Source organism: Daucus carota, chromosome 8 (genome assembly GCF_001625215.2).
Source record: "Daucus carota subsp. sativus chromosome 8, DH1 v3.0, whole genome shotgun sequence".
NCBI lineage: Eukaryota > Viridiplantae > Streptophyta > Magnoliopsida > Apiales > Apiaceae > Daucus > Daucus carota.
In genome coordinates this window covers 32,721,990-32,739,661 of record NC_030388.2, presented here as the reverse complement: position 1 = coordinate 32,739,661, position 17,672 = coordinate 32,721,990, and the positions used below count along the sequence as shown (strand labels likewise).

At 37.5% G+C, this 17,672-nt stretch overlaps 4 protein-coding genes across 16 annotated transcripts; 1 reads left to right on the top strand and 3 right to left on the bottom strand.

The window, feature by feature from the left end:
• Positions 1-109: 109 nt before the first annotated feature.
• LOC108198611 (pentatricopeptide repeat-containing protein At1g62260, mitochondrial) lies at positions 110-7,809 on the bottom strand. Of its 2 annotated transcripts, none has more exons than XM_017366364.2 (3): positions 4,441-7,809; positions 2,539-2,618; positions 110-862 (listed from the first exon to the last, which is right to left on the bottom strand). In XM_017366364.2, exon 1 carries the CDS (start codon positions 7,427-7,429, stop codon positions 5,495-5,497), a length of 1,935 nt encoding a protein of 644 aa, XP_017221853.1. In that variant the 5' UTR covers positions 7,430-7,809; the 3' UTR covers positions 110-862; positions 2,539-2,618; positions 4,441-5,494. The 2 variants fall into 2 exon arrangements, with proteins under 2 accessions (XP_017221853.1, XP_017221854.1); XM_017366365.2 differs by having other exon boundaries at positions 110-858.
• On the top strand, positions 1,117-4,326 carry LOC108198620 (OVARIAN TUMOR DOMAIN-containing deubiquitinating enzyme 4). 7 transcript variants are annotated; one of them, XM_017366386.2, is made up of 7 exons: positions 1,123-1,539; positions 2,200-2,259; positions 2,533-2,654; positions 2,839-2,879; positions 3,079-3,177; positions 3,470-3,635; positions 3,907-4,326. In XM_017366386.2, the coding sequence occupies exons 2-6, from the start codon at positions 2,238-2,240 to the stop codon at positions 3,630-3,632; spliced, it is 447 nt and encodes a 148-aa protein (XP_017221875.1). In that variant the 5' UTR covers positions 1,123-1,539; positions 2,200-2,237; the 3' UTR covers positions 3,633-3,635; positions 3,907-4,326. The 7 variants fall into 7 exon arrangements, with proteins under 7 accessions (XP_017221877.1, XP_017221875.1, XP_017221874.1 ...); XM_017366385.2 differs by having other exon boundaries at positions 1,123-1,548; XM_017366382.2 differs by lacking the exon at positions 1,123-1,539 and adding an exon at positions 1,559-1,839.
• Positions 7,810-8,017: 208 nt separating the features above from the next.
• On the bottom strand, positions 8,018-11,900 carry LOC108198608 (cyclin-dependent kinase G-2). 5 transcript variants are annotated; one of them, XM_064083859.1, is made up of 7 exons: positions 11,759-11,893; positions 9,757-11,455; positions 9,254-9,389; positions 9,056-9,144; positions 8,750-8,861; positions 8,560-8,666; positions 8,018-8,460 (listed from the first exon to the last, which is right to left on the bottom strand). In XM_064083859.1, the coding sequence occupies exons 2-7, from the start codon at positions 11,349-11,351 to the stop codon at positions 8,361-8,363; spliced, it is 2,139 nt and encodes a 712-aa protein (XP_063939929.1). In that variant the 5' UTR covers positions 11,352-11,455; positions 11,759-11,893; the 3' UTR covers positions 8,018-8,360. The 5 variants fall into 5 exon arrangements, 3 of the variants coding, with proteins under 3 accessions (XP_063939929.1, XP_017221848.1, XP_017221849.1); XM_017366359.2 differs by having other exon boundaries at positions 9,757-11,900; XR_010286614.1 differs by lacking the exons at positions 8,018-8,460; positions 8,560-8,666 and adding an exon at positions 8,950-8,974 and having other exon boundaries at positions 9,228-9,389; positions 9,757-11,900.
• A 1,559-nt stretch (positions 11,901-13,459) lies between these two features.
• Positions 13,460-17,453, bottom strand: LOC108198609 (cyclin-dependent kinase G-2). 2 transcript variants are annotated; one of them, XM_017366361.2, is made up of 6 exons: positions 15,275-17,448; positions 14,754-14,889; positions 14,557-14,645; positions 14,251-14,362; positions 14,062-14,168; positions 13,460-13,962 (listed from the first exon to the last, which is right to left on the bottom strand). In XM_017366361.2, exons 1-6 carry the CDS (start codon positions 16,990-16,992, stop codon positions 13,863-13,865), a joined length of 2,262 nt encoding a protein of 753 aa, XP_017221850.1. In that variant the 5' UTR covers positions 16,993-17,448; the 3' UTR covers positions 13,460-13,862. The 2 variants fall into 2 exon arrangements, 1 of the variants encoding a protein (XP_017221850.1); XR_010286613.1 differs by lacking the exon at positions 13,460-13,962 and adding an exon at positions 14,451-14,475 and having other exon boundaries at positions 15,275-17,453.
• Between the last annotated feature and the right edge of the window lie 219 nt (positions 17,454-17,672).

The window sequence follows — 17,672 nt, the reverse complement described above, 5'->3', positions numbered from 1 at the left end:
TTAAAATAAAGAAAGCAAGGAGGACAAGATATAAAGTTACTTTAACTATCAACCTTAATGCATGAGGCGCCTATTTCATCCTTCATTGCAAATAAACCATCGTATATGCTTTTGGCTGGACTTGAAAAACTGCTTCTCACTCAAAAAATACACATATTTTTCAACTTACAAACTGCTTATAAGCTGGACCAAATGGACAATCATCTTTCGACTTCTATGCTTATTAGTACACCGTAACACCAAATAGACAAGCATCTTTCGACTTCTATGCTTATTACTACACCGTAAGGCTGTTGGGGACTTGAGTTCCATAAACAATAACCGCGATTCCATGCCCTTCCCAACTTTAATAAACCTAGTTACCTCTTCAACATGTCCAAGGCATCTGTCAGTTCCTCCTTGGGTGTTGGATCTGATGCTAAAGTGTTGCAACTGAAAGAATGTGGTTTTCTGTCTTGATGTCCATAAAAGTGCCCAAGTAGTAAAGTGTTTAAACTTGGTTGCATTATTTTATGGTTCGCTGCTTTTGCCCTTTCCATAAAGAAGGCAAGACTTTCTCCGTTGAATATATGCTCAAATGATACTATTATACTGCATTGTGCTTTACATGTTCAGCAGGAAAGAGGTTGCCATAATAGAAGCCTATCTTCTTCCGCGTGACTTAAACTCCAGACATTAATAATCTTTACATTTAGAGTGACATGACAGTTCTTCGGATTTCAGTGCGCACGTGTGTGACTTAAATACTCGGATATGATTCAGCAGAAATATGTCATATTCGTCATTTGGAGTGTGCGATGTCTGTATTAGCCTCCAAGTGTTAAATAACATCTTCTGCTGTAGTCCTCTGGGTAAAATCTGGCTGCCAGAGATTTCGAACATCATCAGGAAATTATACAAGAATAAGCTATTTATAAAAAGTTATTCATCAATAATTATTATGGTTAAAAGAACTTTACACTTGCAAAATTTTAATACTACATATTCTAATTTTAGAATTTCACATGTACCAGCACCAAATAATTTTGAAGGTTCAAAACTGAGGAAACAAATAAAAGACAAAAATTACAAGTACCAAGACTACCAACCAAGTAAAGTTTGTGCAGAATATCAACTCCATGCAAGAATAATAAACCAGGGGACTGAGCACAGAATCTGAAACTTTATGCTGACAGGTAAACTCTCCAGAGTTTCCACAAAAAACGATCTCACAACGGAGACAGAGTGGATTCCAAGTTTAGAACATCCAAAAATTGCAGAAGATGGAATTAGATACCCTCTTTGTCATATCACCCTCATCTTTCTTTTGTCAGACAAATTAGCAATAAAAAGGTTCCATAATTCCATTCCATGACTTTATTATCTTAAATGCAGAATCCTCTTCCTCAAAATCAAATTTTACGGGTAATATTTTAACACAGTATTGCATCCATCATCTGATTATAGACATATCAAGCAGGGTAGGATTTAGGACTATCAAGCTGAGCAGTGCTTCTGTTGTTATGCGAAGTGCACAACTTCTGCCAGTTAACAATTTGAGTATGATCAGTATGTCCTTTTTCTATGTTCTTAAGTTTCTTCTGTTTGATTGTTAAACACATAAAGTATATTCATATGTACTTATATTGTGCTGTAAATAAATATATCGAAGCTGTGTGTAAAGTTTTTTCCTTTTTGTAAGCAATTGGTCTTTCATATGACTGTTTTTCAGGTTTCTTTTCTTGTTAGACTTTGTTTGAATTTCTTTTCCTATTAGTGTTTCTCTAGGTCTCTGTTCTTTGTTTAGCTGAAGATAACTGATTTTTCATTTCCGGCGATTGGGCATGAATTTCGGCTTAGGTTTGTGCTTTAAATTTAAGAAAGCAAAAAAAAAACTTCTCTCGGTCTTCAAAGTTCATTTTGATGCTGATATACCAATTTTTCAGTTAGCTACTCTAGATGTTTTGAGTGGAACTTTTTAAAATATGTTATATCTATGAATTTGTGTCTGCTTATTTCAAAATATAACGAGAAAATATTCTATTATCCAAAGAGGTTATAAATGGTCTACTTTCTGATGGAAAATTTATGAATTTATAGCAAGTTTTCTGGAATCTAACCTGAGTTTCCCATTTTTTGGTTTATTATCTCTTTGGAAGTTTTTGTACCTTCTCTGCTATATGAGAACAGTAAATACCAATTTAAGTTCTTAAGATGCAGGTTTGAAGTGCACCTTTATGTGATACTACTGCTACAGCATGGAAGATCTTAAACGAAGCTGTAATTTAAAAGCTCTTTTTTTTTCTTTTCTTTTTTTAGAATTACACGGTTTTAAATTTCAGTCTTTAGTTTTGATATGAAGCATTACAATCGCAGAATAAGTGCATCTATTTTAACCACGCCATAACATATCTGTGAAAATATACTAATAATTGTGATAGAGATACAATTTACTCGGCAAAATAGAGTAAGTTCATAACAGAGCAGTAAAGTTCTACTTTATGAAGCAGTCTTAACAATGTTGGTAATTTTGCAAAATAAATAAATTATCAGGCATACCTGGAGATGGAAGGTGCTTGTTTCGATCGGTTGTTCATGGTGCTTGTTTAAGAACTGGAAAGCCATCTCCAACCAAGAGCCTTGAGAAAGAACTCGCTGATGAGCTTAGAGCCAATGTATACATAAATCTTCTTGTTTAACTTTTTAATATCTAATATAAGAAGACCTTGAATTAACATTTAGTACTTGTTTCTTGATTATCCTACTTTCTTTTGCTCTTATACATGCCAGTTGGATTATGATATTCAGGGATTCTGTATATTTTCCATTTCGGCTGCCTAATTCAGTCTGGTGTGACAGGTTGTAAATGAATTCATCAAACGACGAGCAGACAGTGAGTGGTAAGATACCAAGTCATGGCTTATGATAATTCTATGATTTATGAATACTATTATAGCTGTGTATTCATCAAATTTGATAGACTTAAATTCAGAAAACCTATAGTAGGAAAACTTAAAATGTTACAAGTTAGGACAGTATAGGAATAGGATCGAGTGGTCAACATGGTCAGTACTTGATGGATGAATCCATTTACTGCAGGTACCTTGATGGTGATTTTGACACGTATATTACACATATGCGACAACCCCATGTTTGGGGAGGAGAACCAGAGTTGCTCATGGCTTCCCATGTTCTAAAGTAGGTTCTTTAAAACATATTTTCAGAATTCTAGTAAAGAAAGATAAATTGTATGCCTCCTTGGTACTTATCAGAGCATTTTCATCTCAAAACTCGTACAATGATATGGATGTGTAGTTTTAAACTTTAAAAATAAAGCAAACTGAAGGCTGTAATTACTTTCTGATAGAAACATCAAGTTAAACAGTAGAACTTCTCTAATTAGATCCATTTTGTTTTATGTCGTTCCTTCCTATCTACAAGGTGTGTATAACATTAACATATACAGTAAAATGATTTCATTTGTTTACAGGATGCCTATTAGTGTGTATATGCTTGATAAGAAGTCCAACACTCTGAAGACTATAGCAGAATATGGCCAGGGATACGGGAAGGAAAACCCGATTCATGTTTTATATGATGGCTATGGACATTACGATGTATTAAAGAATCAATCAGGAAGGTTCCAAGACTAATAGGTATAATCTTCCCAACCATATTTAGTTATACCGATACAAAGTGCTTAAAACTTGCATAAGAACAAAAGTGCTTTTAAGATTCATTTTCTTACAATCACTGCATCAAATCTAAGGTTGACGATTATTATTTTAACAATGTGAATTATACATATTAAGAAATTAGTATTTCAGCAAATAATTATGGAAATTTTTGTGTATTGGTTATTTAAGTTATGTACAGTAAATTTGACGCATTTAGATGAATATGTAACGGTTATTGGCATCCTGGCAGGTAAATGGAAAGGTGAAGAGGAACCGCTTAACCAGATTATTTGGCATGTAGTACAAACCACTTCTATTATCCTTCACTTCTGTCTGAAAAACAATGATGAATTTTAGTTACTTGGTAGCTCTCACCTTTAATATAAATTGCTCAACCCCCAACACTACCAGAAAAAAAAAGAAGCAGAATAAACTTGTACGAAGGTGGTTGACTGGTTCTAGCAAAAGAAATAAACCATTTATTAGTGTTTCAACTAATTATACAAGTACTTGTAAATCATTTGTATTAAAGCGCTGTAAATAAATGCATCTGGAGGTGTGAATAATAGAGCATGCCATTAGGAAGAATATGATTTCCTGGTGTAATATTTACTCATAAAATTGTATCAAGCAGATTAAAGTTATATAAAAGAAAACTACCATCTTGCAAGTTGACTGTCAGGGTTCTATCTATACTGTTAAGGTCAGAATATCGTAAAATAAGGACTAAAACTATATAGAAAGACAATTCTTTAAGAATTATGAGTTCCAATCCCAAAGGTACCTGCCTCATTGATAATATGGCATTTTGGTGGCAGGACGGCAGCAGCCTGCTGTAACTCTTTATATCCCCACTTTTGAGCAGGACAGGCAGCATAGTAACAGCACAAAAGATGTGTCATTATCTGTCCTTTAATTCTCTTTGTAACCTTCTATGTCCTGTCACTCTCTGGCACTCTGGCTTCCATACGCAGTTTTATTCTTACATGATCAACTAAAGCATCCTCTTTCGCTACCTCCTGGGTTACGGCCTGCAAATTTTATGCTGTGAAGTAAAAAAAAACTTGCAAGTGCATACACACATCCACATCATCAATCAACTCAAAATAACAGCTGCAGTCGTAGTCCCATGCTACACAGCTTTTAAGTGCATCAATATATCAGTGAATGAGTGTAACAGAAGACTACCACCTGGTATTGCAAGTTATTTCATCCACTTCTTACACAGCCACGGTCCTCATCAGCTCCTTCCGTGCAATTGGCATCTCCTCTTCAGGTGTGACTTGACGTGAAACATAGACCTGGACCTGGAATCATTTTTATATCCAGAGCTATTATAGCACTCCGGCCCTCACCTTTGAAGTAGGTAGTTGAATATACCTGGATTAGCAGGAACACAATGCTATGATATGGATTTTACTTGTTTTCCCTTAAAAGATTCAAGACTAGGTATTCCATTCCCCTTTCTTCCTATTATAGGAACTTGCTTTTTTCTTACCATCTGTCCCAAGAAGATCCATTAGGCATACCCTCAAAACTCTTTTATATGCTATTTCCGACTTTTGGTAACTCATAATGGGTTTCACAAAGATAGATACAAAAGGCTTGACTGAATCATTAGCGCAACAAACATCACAGTACCAAAATGCTGGAAAACATTATTATGTAGTTTCCAAGGATTGAGAAACCTTCAAATTTTGAGCGAGAAATTAGAAAAAATAGGGTAATGACGTGAGTCCACCAGGTATAATCAACTGAAACTAAAACCAAGAACTGATCTGTAATCATTGCTGCTGATCATTAGTGTGTAGCAAGCCAAAATTGTTGAACAAAAGGTGTCAGTAAATCGACTTCACCATGCTATATGCGGGTTCTTTCTGAATGCAATTACTCTCCATCAGAGTTCTAACTTCATTCGCATCATCCCATTGATCACTTTCAACATACATGTTGTACAGCATTAAATATGGGGCAGAGCTCTCTGGTTCAAGCCTCATTAATGCTTCTGCTGCAACTCGAGCTAGCTTTACACTGTTATGTACCCTACATGCACCTAACAATGCACCCCACACAGCTTTATCAGGTTCAACTGGCATTCTACTAATTATATCCATAGCCTCTTCAATTTGCCCATGACGACCCACAACATCTACCAAGGCAGCAAAGTGTTCTACCCTTGGTTGAATGCCAAATTCATTAACCATCGCCTGGAAATGTTTCTTGGCTTGATCAACTAAGCCGACATGAGCACAAGCATTCAGCACTGAAATAAAGGTTATATAAGTTGGCTGCACTCTCACTTTCCTCATTGCACCAAAAACTTCCAAAGCCTCTTCTGCAAATCCATGAGATGCATATGCCCCAATCATAGCATTCCACGTAATCACTTCTTTCACTTTCATCTCATCAAATATGACCCTTGCCTCAAGTATCGCTCCACATCTGGCATACATAGTAATAATGGAATTATATAAAGGCACATCAGGAATGAAAACCTTTATGACCTGCTGGTGAATCTGCATACCCAAACGTGGAGCCACCAACTCAGCACAGACACTCAAAAGTGAAGACATTGTATGTCGATCGGGTTTCATACCAGTCAATTGCATTTGAGTAAAAAGCTTAATTGCTCCTTCATAATCCCGATTTCTCTCAGACCCTGATATAATAGAATTCCACGATACCAGATTTTTCTGGGGCATTTTCGAAAAGAAATCATGAGCGAGTTTCAGGTTACCCATCTGGGCATATCCAGAGATCATTAAATTCCACGATAGCATGTCACGGTTTGGCATTCTACTAAACAAATTCAAAGCTCCCTGCATATCAGACTTGCTAGTATAGCCACTTATCATTGTGTTCCATGAAAAATCATCTCTCTCCAGCATCCGATCAAATAGATCTCTAGCAGGGACGACGAGTCCAGCTTTCACATAACACATGATCATAGTATTCCATGAAACCAAATTTTTTCTTAGCCTCTCACCATCTCCCGTAAGCATTTGGTCAAAAAGAGCTCGAGCGTCATCTACCCTTCCTTCCAGACCACACCCAGCAATCAAAGTATTATAAGCATGAACTAAATCAATATCATTATCACCTTCAAGCCGTAAATCAAGCAATATTTTAAAAGCTTCATCTAATTCTCCATTTTTTATCAGACCTGATATAAGTGCACTAACAGACGCTCCGTCCCTCTCAGGCATCTTCTTAAACATATCAACAGCTCTTCTAACATCCCCATTCTGCAAAAATGCAGTAATCATAGCATTCCACGACACAGCATTCCGCTCAGGCATCTTATTAAAAAGACTAAAAGCCTCATCCAGTTTCCTATTTCTCGCGTACCCACTAATCATCGTATTCCAAGTAACAGAATCCCTCTCAGGCATCACATCAAACAACAACCTACTCTCCTCCAAATACCTCCTCCCACAAGATATATACCCCGATATCATAATATTCCACGAAACCAAGTCTCTGTGAGGCATTTCATCGAACAGCTTCCGCGCTTTCACAATCTCTCTTCCCCGCACATACCCACTTAACATCGAATTCCACGTCACATTATTCTTATCAGTTGTACTATCAAACAATGCTCTTGCATCCTCTAATCGACTATTTATAACTAAAAATGTGATCTTTTTGTTCAAATTATAGAGCCGTGAAGTGTAAACAAAGCGAACTTGATTATCTATCTGAGAAGCTGGCCTAAAGGCACACAAACAGTACTCAACTTCTCCAACATTTGAAAATAATCTAAAGCGTCTCATACTCTCATCCCCAGGCTAATGTTACAAAGATTCAGAGCTGTGTGCGCATTATACAGCGTCTCGTTTTTTTTGGGATTTCTTTGGTGTGAATTTACGTGTGTTCTGCCGTGATATGTTCGATTTCGATTTGATTCGATGTGTTTTTTGCCCTGTCTGATTTCAGTTTAACTTGGTTTTGACATAGAAATTTGAAACTCATTCTCAACTCAACTCCACAGATTGTGTTTGTTAAAAGAATTTGAAATAAGAAATCATTTTCAACTGACTTTTGTCACTTAAAAGTTGAAACAAGAACTGAAATAAGAACTCATTTCCAACTCAACTCAAAAGTTGTGTTTAATGAGGAAGAATGGAATAACTCATTTGAGACAAAGAGAAGTTTTGAAAAAAAAAATTAAATGAGTGTAAAATACTTGTTATGACAAGACTTGAAAATAAATTGGGTATAAAATATAATGGCCAAAATAGATATGTGAAATGTAAATGATGAAATGAAAGATGAATGGAATTTAAAAACGTATTCTTATCTAATACTAAACGACTCGGGCAAAAATAATTCAACTTATTAAACATTGAAAATGACAAAACTTTGGGAAAAAGACCTTGTTTTCCAGTGACCAAAACCAAATTGTATATAACAGAATTGCTTACAAATGTCACTAAAATATGTTACATACTGTTGCCGTTTGTTAACATTAAACTGACAGAGACCATTATGTCAGACATTGCTATGCTAGCAGTGTCACGGAGCCTAATGATATATCAATGGACAGCCAAGCTGGCCCTGCTACGCCCAAATCAAGGGGGTGCCTGCTAAAAAACAGCACCGCTGATCACAAAAATAATTTTGTACCACCTTCAGCGTGTACATCTGTGGATATTATACATTTAAGATCAAAGCATTTAAGCACTCCAGATATACTAAATTTGCTCAGCCAAACAGACCGCCTGTCCCCAGTTCCCTTTGCTTCAATTCTTTCCGCCGCTGCTCTTCAAGAGGATCTGGACTCTTCAATAATCTTCGAGTACGTCTGGAAAAACATCATCACCTCGATTACATCACCAATACTACGAACAAGTGATCAGAATTATGGATCTGCATCAACCAAGCTAAGTTGCCTAGAACGTACCTGTCCTGTGCATGCTGAGCAGGAAACGTGGGCATAAAATCTTTGGATTTAGGAAGAGGAACTTCACGGAACCACTCATGGTTAAGAGCAGCATCAGCTGTTATTCTCTGCGCATACTATCAAGGATCAGTAGCTAGAATATAACGTTATCAATGATAATCTTGAACAGGAATGTGTAACATATACATACCTTCTCCGGATCATAAGTTAAAAGCTTGTTCAGCAAGTCAAATCCAGCATCTGAGAGAACTGGAGATCCTGTGAAAGATGTAGCTGGGAACTTCTTACGCAGCAGATTGTACCTGAAACATATACACCTCTAGTTAATAGACAAATGATATACTTGTCTTCTAATTGAAACTTTCACCAATCGAGGCCAGTAAACCAGACCAGAATACCACCCAAAGCTGGAAGCCTGGGAAAACAAGTGGCGAGAATAAGATAGGGTGAACTAAGACTTAGACAAGTACTGTTATTCAGGCAAATAAACACTTACGGCTGCTCGACGTTTTTCACTTTCACTCCAGGGAGTTTAGAGAAACCAGGCCATATAGTCTCATTTGGTACGCCAAGCATTTTAAATATCTGCACAAATCAAGTTGATGTAGCTAAGAAACCTATAATTTCTTGCAATAACAAGAAACTCATAATTATCAAACTTCACTTACCAAGATATCACTGAAATAGAAAATACCTTGTCTATCTGATCAAATTCTGTCTTCCCGTTAAATAGTGGTTCCTTGGTCAGGAGCTCAGCCATAATGCAACCCAGGGACCACATGTCAATTGCAGTTGAATACTGTTTCGTTCCCAATAAAAGTTCAGGTGCCCTGTACCAAAAATTTATTTTAATACCTGTTATAAGATTATAAAAATACAAGCATGTTGAAAAAAGCAACATATATACCCAAGATAAAATGATATATAAGTAGTTCACACACTAAATCCATATTATAAACAATTCAACAAATAAATGAACCTGCATACAACAATAAACAGAGTAAAAGCAACAACAATGTGCCAATAACAAAGTTGAATATTTTATGGACAATTAGGATTGAAACCGGAAGGTCACATAATTATGGATCTACAATGCACTTTAGAAAGGGTAAGGACAGAGGAAAACATAACAACATATAATACATGATAGCAAAATCAGCTCAGGAGAAAGCAATTGATTCTGAATTTATAACTTACCTGTACCACAGAGTTACAACCAAATGAGTGTATGGTTTTAATGGGCTTCCATATTGACGAGCCAACCCAAAATCGCATATCTTCAACTCACCACGGTTATTTAAAAGCAAATTTGAGGTCTTTAAATCTCTATGGAGAACCCAATTATCATGAAGATACTTCACACCTTCGAGTAACTGGAGCATGAGGCACTTGACCTCACTCTGACTAAATGGCTGTTTCTTCGTCTCCATCAGTGCCTTCAGATCATGCTCCATGTACTCCATTACCATGAAGATGCTGTCAAGACTGCTCCCCACAACTACTTCTTTCACATCTACAATTGAAGGGTGATCAAAGGAAAGGAGGATATTTATCTCTCGTAGAGAAGTCAATGGAAAACCTTCCCTCTCTTTTTCCATCTTGACTTTCTTTAATGCAACAACTTCTCCAGTTTTCTTATCTTTTGCTCTATATACTACCCCATACGTACCTTCATCTATTTTGTTAAGCCTCTCAAACTCGTCCACACTTCTACAACCCTGAAGCATGTTCACACTCCTCTGCGGGGGAGCAGCAGGTTCGGGTGTATCACGAGAATAACATTCATCCTCTGAATCTGTATCTTTACGGCCAATTTTACTACCATTATTATGTTCTATATCCATCTCCATATAATCAGCATTGTCCAGGTCCTTGTCTGCATAAAAATCTCCGCTCGAAGACCTACCGTGAGCACCTTCATCAGATTCAGATGATCTAGCCCTCACACCTTCAGAACCTTCTCTCTTGAGCTCCACCAACTCCGGACTAATCAATTTATTCCGCACCTTCATCTCCTTTTGTGCAGCCAAGGGCATTTTCTTCCTCCTTTTCAGCATTCTAACATCAGGAGAGTCAGAAATTTCCCCTTCATCAGCTGGGGAATTGGCATCATTTGCCCATCTAGAGGATCTTATATTCAAGGTTGGTGCATAATCCTCATTGTATTCTGCGTGCTGTTCCTGAAGAGCAGAAGAAGATAAACCACCAAGAGACTCTGCTACAACAGAAACCTGCGACTCGATTTCCACAACAGGCTCAACCGGCAGCTCCAACTCTGAGGGTTGAAGCTTAGTATCCTCAATTGGAGAAATTTCAACTGCACCAGCAACAATAGTGTTAGGCGACTCTCTATAAGACTTGGGCGGTGGAGGTGGAGGGAGAACACTAGGTGTCAATGCAACACTTTGTTTAGATACAATACTCACTTCATCGCTGTCCCAAACAATCGGCGAGTACTTTCTCTTCTTATATTGAGCTGGTAAACTCGTCCCATTCTCCTGCTTCATGACACTTTCAATATTATCAGCCCGAGACGAATCAGTAGCTTCCTCCGATCCACTCTCACTTGATAGCTCCCCAGGCTCACGATCAACCGAACCAACCAACAATCCCCTCAACCTACCACCTCCACTACTGCCACTACTCCCAGACCCACTCCTCGAAACAGACCGATACAAACCCCCATTACCGAATTCCCTCTCTTTAACATCCTTCTGTCTCACCCTCCCCCTATCCCTTCTGCCCCCACCCCGACCTTGAATTTTTTCATAATCCCTATAACCATTCTTCATTCTATCACTCTCCCCCTTAGAATACCCAATATCCCTACTCGACACATCGAGATCTGATTCACGATCCCTCAGTTCCTTATCACGATAACCCCCGTTTCTTCCAGCTGACATATGTTTCGGCATAAATAAGACAACAAAAAACTTCAAAAACCCAAACACAAAATCACAAAAACCCTAACCCTAAATCTCCAATTCAACAATTATTATCCCTTTCCAAATATACTAATCAAAACCGCTAAAAATCAAAACTTTAATCAATTCAAGACCCGTACACACCACAACTCAATCAAAAACAACCAACACAAAGCATCATCAAACAGAAAAAGCAATCTTTATCACTACAAATCAAATTGGGGATAAAAACAACACAATTGCAACAATAAAACCCTAACTGAATCGACTAGTACCCGTTGAGTGACTCCTCGTGTTCAATTGAATTGCAACAACAATACAAAACGGCTGCGACGTCGCTTCAAGAGAGACGGGAATCGCTGCGAGAGAGAGAGAGGGGCGTAATCGAGACCTCAAAGAGACTGATTTGATATTTGATAAAAGGTATTTATATTTTCGATCGAATATTGTATTATTTTTATTCGGATGATAAAATATCACATGTGGAGCCGTGTGTTTATCGGTTTTATAATGCGTCTTGCACCGCCACTATCGGCCTAAAAGCAGTACAGAAATCGGGAATCGGACATAATCGGTTGAGCTACCGATTTAGGGATTAATCGGAAATCGGGGATTAATCGGAAAGATTAATCGGTGTGAAAATCGGATTTATTTTAATATTAAAATATTATTTAATATTTAATTATTATTATATTAGCTATTTAGTAACTAATATATTTACTATATTCATAAACTTTAGTATTTTAATTCTAATGATTTATCATATATACTTCAATTAAGAAATATATATAAGGATTAATCGGATTTCAAAAATCGGATCGGTGACCGATCTTGCAGGGGATTAATCGGTTAAATCGAGGATTTTCAGAACACTGTTTAAAAGGGTAAAAAAAAATTAGCTGTGCAAAGAGGGAATTTCAAACAGTAGAAAGGGGCGATGGGGCGAAGAGGGGCTGGAGCCCCATCAAGGAAAAAAAAACCAGTAGAAATTTAATTTTTTTTAGCCCTGATGTTCTCTAAAAATGATATAAAAGAAAAATTTCAACCCCGAGTAAATTTCAAAAATCTTTGTATTAACTGATATTTTTCCTCAATCAAATGTTGTTAAATATTTGAGTCTCGAATATTTTTTGAGCCCCGGATGAGTTTGTCTCCTGGTTCCGCCACTGCTAATAAGTACCAGACAAATTCGAGTTTTTGTTAATTAGCTCCAGAGTTCTCTTGTTATGGTAGGCAGCCCCGAAGTTATGTTATCAGTTTTTGTGTTAAATGCTTCTCTTATTATCTTCTCCTCCACAAAATTAGTTCTGAAAAATTTCTTAGCTGAGTTGATCCAACAATCCTCGTCGAGATACTTCAAGTGCAGCATTCAGTACGTGTGCAAACCAGGTAAGTAACTAGTTTACTTAATTGCTGCATAATTATCTAGATGGTAAAAACTCGTGTTTTTTGCAATGTGCTAAAATTAATAATTTGGAAGGAATAGGAGAATTCTACTTTGTGCTGATTATTTAAGAGCCGTGTGACAAAAGAATTTGAAATGAGGTCTCATTCTTTATAAAAGAACTTGACTCAACTTAAAAGTTGGATTTGCTCAGGAAAATAGAAAAACCGGGAAGAATGGAATGATAAAAGATAAACTAACATAATGGATATAAAAGAATAAAAGAATAAGTGAATAAGTGCAAGATACCTTGAAAATAAATTTAGTATAAAAGATAATTAAGTATCTCTTCCCAAAATGAAGATATGATATCTAATAGAGAATGTAAGAAATTAAAGAAAGAATGAAATTTATATAAAATTACTCACATCATAATATAAATTTCATTCAAATTCATTCCCCCGACTAAACACAACATAATCCAAATTCATTCACCCCACCAAAACATAAATCCAAATCCATTCACCCCCAACAAAACATAAATCTAGCAAGGTACAAGCAGTTCTGCTCTATACTAACCGACTCGCGCAAATAAAAAAATAATCCAATTATTAAACATTGAAAATGACACTTAGGGAATAAAGACCTTGTTTTTCAGTGACCAAAACCAATTGTACAAGAGAATTGCTTACAAATTCAGTAAAATATATTACATACTGTTCCAAGAGAGACTATTCTAACATTAAACTGATAGAGACCATTATCGACATTGCTATGCTAGCAGTGTCACAGAACCTAATGATATATCAATGGACAGCCAAGCTGCTACTCTCTGATTTTGAAGAACATCTTTCCGCCCAAATCAAGGGGGTGCCTGCTAAAAAACAGCACCGCTGATCACAAAAATAATTTTGTGCCACCTTCAGCGCGTACATCAGTGGATATTATACATTTAAGATCAGAGCTTTTAAGCACTCCACATATACTAAATTTGCTCATCCAAACAGACCGCCTGTCCCCAGTTCCCTTTGCTTTAACTCTTTCCGCCGCTGCTCTTCAAGAGGATCTGGACTCTTCAATAATCTTCGAGTACGTCTGGAAAAACATCATCACCTCGATTACATCACCAATACTACGAACAAGTGATCAGAATTATGGATCTGCATCAACCAAGCTAAGTTGCCTAGAACGTACCTGTCCTGCGCATGCTGAGCAGGAAATGTAGGCATAAAATCTTTGGATTTAGGAAGAGGAACTTCACGGAACCACTCATGGTTAAGAGCAGCATCAGCTGTTATTCTCTGCGCATACAATCAAGGATAAGTAGCTAGAATATAACGTATCAATAATAATCTTGAACAGGAATGTGTAACATATACATACCTTCTCCGGATCATAAGTTAAAAGCTTGTTCAGCAAGTCAAATCCAGCATCTGAGAGAACTGGAGATCCTGTGAAAGATGTAGCTGGGAACTTCTTACGCAGCAGATTGTACCTGAAACATATACACCTCTAGTTAATAGACAAATGATATACTTGTCTTCTAATTGAAACTTTCACCAATCGAGGCCAGTAAACCAGACCAGAATACCACCCAAAGCTGGAAGCCTGGGAAAACAAGTGGCGAGAATAAGATAGGGTGAACTAAGACTTAGACAAGTACTGTTATTCAGGCAAATAAACACTTACGGCTGCTTGACGTTTTTCACCTTCACTCCAGGGAGTTTAGAGAAACCAGGCCATATAGTCTCATTTGGTACGCCGAGCATTTTAAATATCTGCACAAATCAAGTTGATGTAGCTAAGGAACACATAAAGAAATGCAATAACAAGAATTTCATAATTATCAAACTTCCTTACCAAGAGATCACTGAAATAGAAAATACCTTGTCTATCTGATCAAATTCTGTCTTCCCGTTAAATAGTGGTTCCTTGGACAGGAGCTCAGCCATAATGCAACCCAGGGACCACATGTCAATTGCAGTTGAATACTGTTTCGTTCCCAATAAAAGTTCAGGTGCCCTGTACCAAAATTTTATTTTAATACCTATTATAAGATTATAAAAATACAAGCATGTTACAAAAAGAAACATATATACCCAAGATAAAATGATATACAAGTAGTACACACACTAAATCCAAATTAGAAACAAATAAAGGAACCTGCAAAAATAATAAACAGAGTAAAAGCAACAACAATGTGCCAATAACAAAGCTGAATATTAAAGAATGGACGGTTAAAATTGAAAACGAAAGATCACATAATTATGGATCTACAACGCACTTTAGAAAGGTTAAGGACAGAACAAGACATAATAACATCCAACACCGTGAAGAAATTTAAAACTAATACATGATAGCAAAATCAGCTCAGGAGAAAGCAATTGATTCTGGATTTATAATTTACCTGTACCACAAAGTTACAACCAAATGAGTGTATGGTTTTAAGGGGCTTCCATATTGACGAGCCAACCCAAAATCGCATATCTTCAACTCACCACGGTTATTTAAAAGCAAATTTGAGGTCTTTAAATCTCTATGGAGAACCCAATTATCATGAAGATACTTCACACCTTCGAGTAACTGGAGCATGAGGCACTTGACCTCACTCTGACTAAATGGCTGTTTCTTCGTCTCCATCAGTGCCTTCAGATCATGCTCCATGTATTCCATTACCATGAAGATGCTGTCAAGACTGCTCCCCACAACTACTTCTTTCACATCAACAATTGAAGGATGATCAAAGGAAAGGAGGATATTTATCTCTCGTAGAGAAGTCAATGGAAAACCTTCCCTCTCTTTTTCCATCTTGACTTTCTTTAATGCAACAACTTCTCCAGTTTTCTTATCTTTTGCTCTATATACTACCCCATACGTACCTTCATCTATTTTGTTAAGCCTCTCAAACTCGTCCACACTTCTACAACCCTGAAGCATGTTCACACTCCTCTGCGGGGGAGCAGCAGGTTCGGGCGTATCACGAGAATAACATTCATCCTCTGAATCTGTATCTTTACGGCCAATTTTACTACCATTATTATGTTCTATATCCATCTCCATATAATCAGCATTGTCCTGGTCCTTGTCTGCATAAAAATCTCCGCTCGAAGACCTACAGCGAGCACCTTCATCAGATTCAGATGATCTAGCCCTCTGACCTTCAGAACCTTCTCTCTTGAGCTCCACTAACTCCGGACTAATCAATTTATTCCGCACTTTCATCTCCTGTTGAGCAGCCAAGGGCATTTTCTTCATCTTTTTCAGCATTCTAACATCAGGAGAGTCAGAAATTTCCCCTTCATCCGCTGGGGAATTGGCATCATTTGCCCATCTAGAGGATCTAATATTCAAGGTTGGTGCATAATCCTCATTGTATTCTGTGTGCTGTTCCTGAGGAGCAGAAGATAAAACACCAAGAGACTCTGCTACAACAGAAACATGTGACACGATTTCTACAACAGGCTCAACCGGCAGCTCCGACTCTGAGGGTTGAAGCTTAGTATACTCAATCGGACAAATTTCAACTGCACCAGCAACAATAGTGTTAGGAGACTCTCTATAAGACTTGGGCGGTGGAGGTGGGGGAGGGAGAACACTAGGTGTCAATGCAACACTTTGTTGAGACACAATACTCACTTCATCTCTGTCCCACACAATCGGCGAGAACTTTCTCTTCTTACTTTGAGCTGGTAAACTCATCCCACTCTCCTGCTTCAAGTCACTTCTATTATTATCAGCCCGAGACGAATCTGTAGCTTCCTCGGATCCACTCTCACTTGATAGCTCCCCTGGCTCACGATCAACCGAACCAACCAACAATCCCCTCAACCTACCACCTCCACTACTGCCACTACTCCCCGACCCACTCCTCGAAACAGACCGATACAAACCCCCATTACTCGATTCCCTCTCTTTAACATCCTTCTGTCTCACCGTCCCCCTATCCCTACTACCCCCACCCCGACCTTGAATTTTTTCATAATCCCTATACCCATTCTTCATTCTATCATTCTCCCCCTTAGAATACCCAATATCCCTCCTCGACACATCAAGATCCGATTCACGATCCCTCACTTCGTTATCACGATAACCCCCATTTCTTCCAGCTGCCATATATTTCGGCATAGATACCACCAAAAAATTCAAAAACCCAAACACCAAATCACAAAAACCCTAACCCTAAATCCCCAAATCCCAATTCAACAATTATTATCCCTTTCCGAATATACTAATCAAATCCACTAAAAATCAAAACTTTAATCAATTCAAGACCCTTACACACCAGAAATCAATCAAAAACAACCAACACAAAGCATCAAACAGAAAAAGCAATCTTTATCACTACAAATCAAATTGGGGATAAAAACAAACACAATTTGCAACAATAAAACCCTAACTGAATCGGATAGTACCCGTTGAGTGACTCCTCGTGTTCAATTGAATTGAGATTGAGAGGAGATACAACGGCGGCGGCGACGTCGCTTTGAGAGAGACGGGAATCGCTGCGAGAGAGAAAGAGAGGCGTAATCGAGACCTCAAAGAGACTGATTTTATATTGATAAAAGTTATTTATATTTTCGATCGAATATTGTATGGAGTATTTTTATTCGAATGATAAAATATCACATGTCGAGCCGTGTTTGCGTTTATCGGTTTTATAATGCGTCGTGCACCGCGGCTATCGGTTTAAAAGGGTAAATTCTTTTTAGCTGTGCAAAGAGGGTAATTTAAAACAGTCGCGTCTCATGAATTATTTGTTACGGAAATCAAAATCAACCATAAAAATGAAAAACCGCATGTATCCA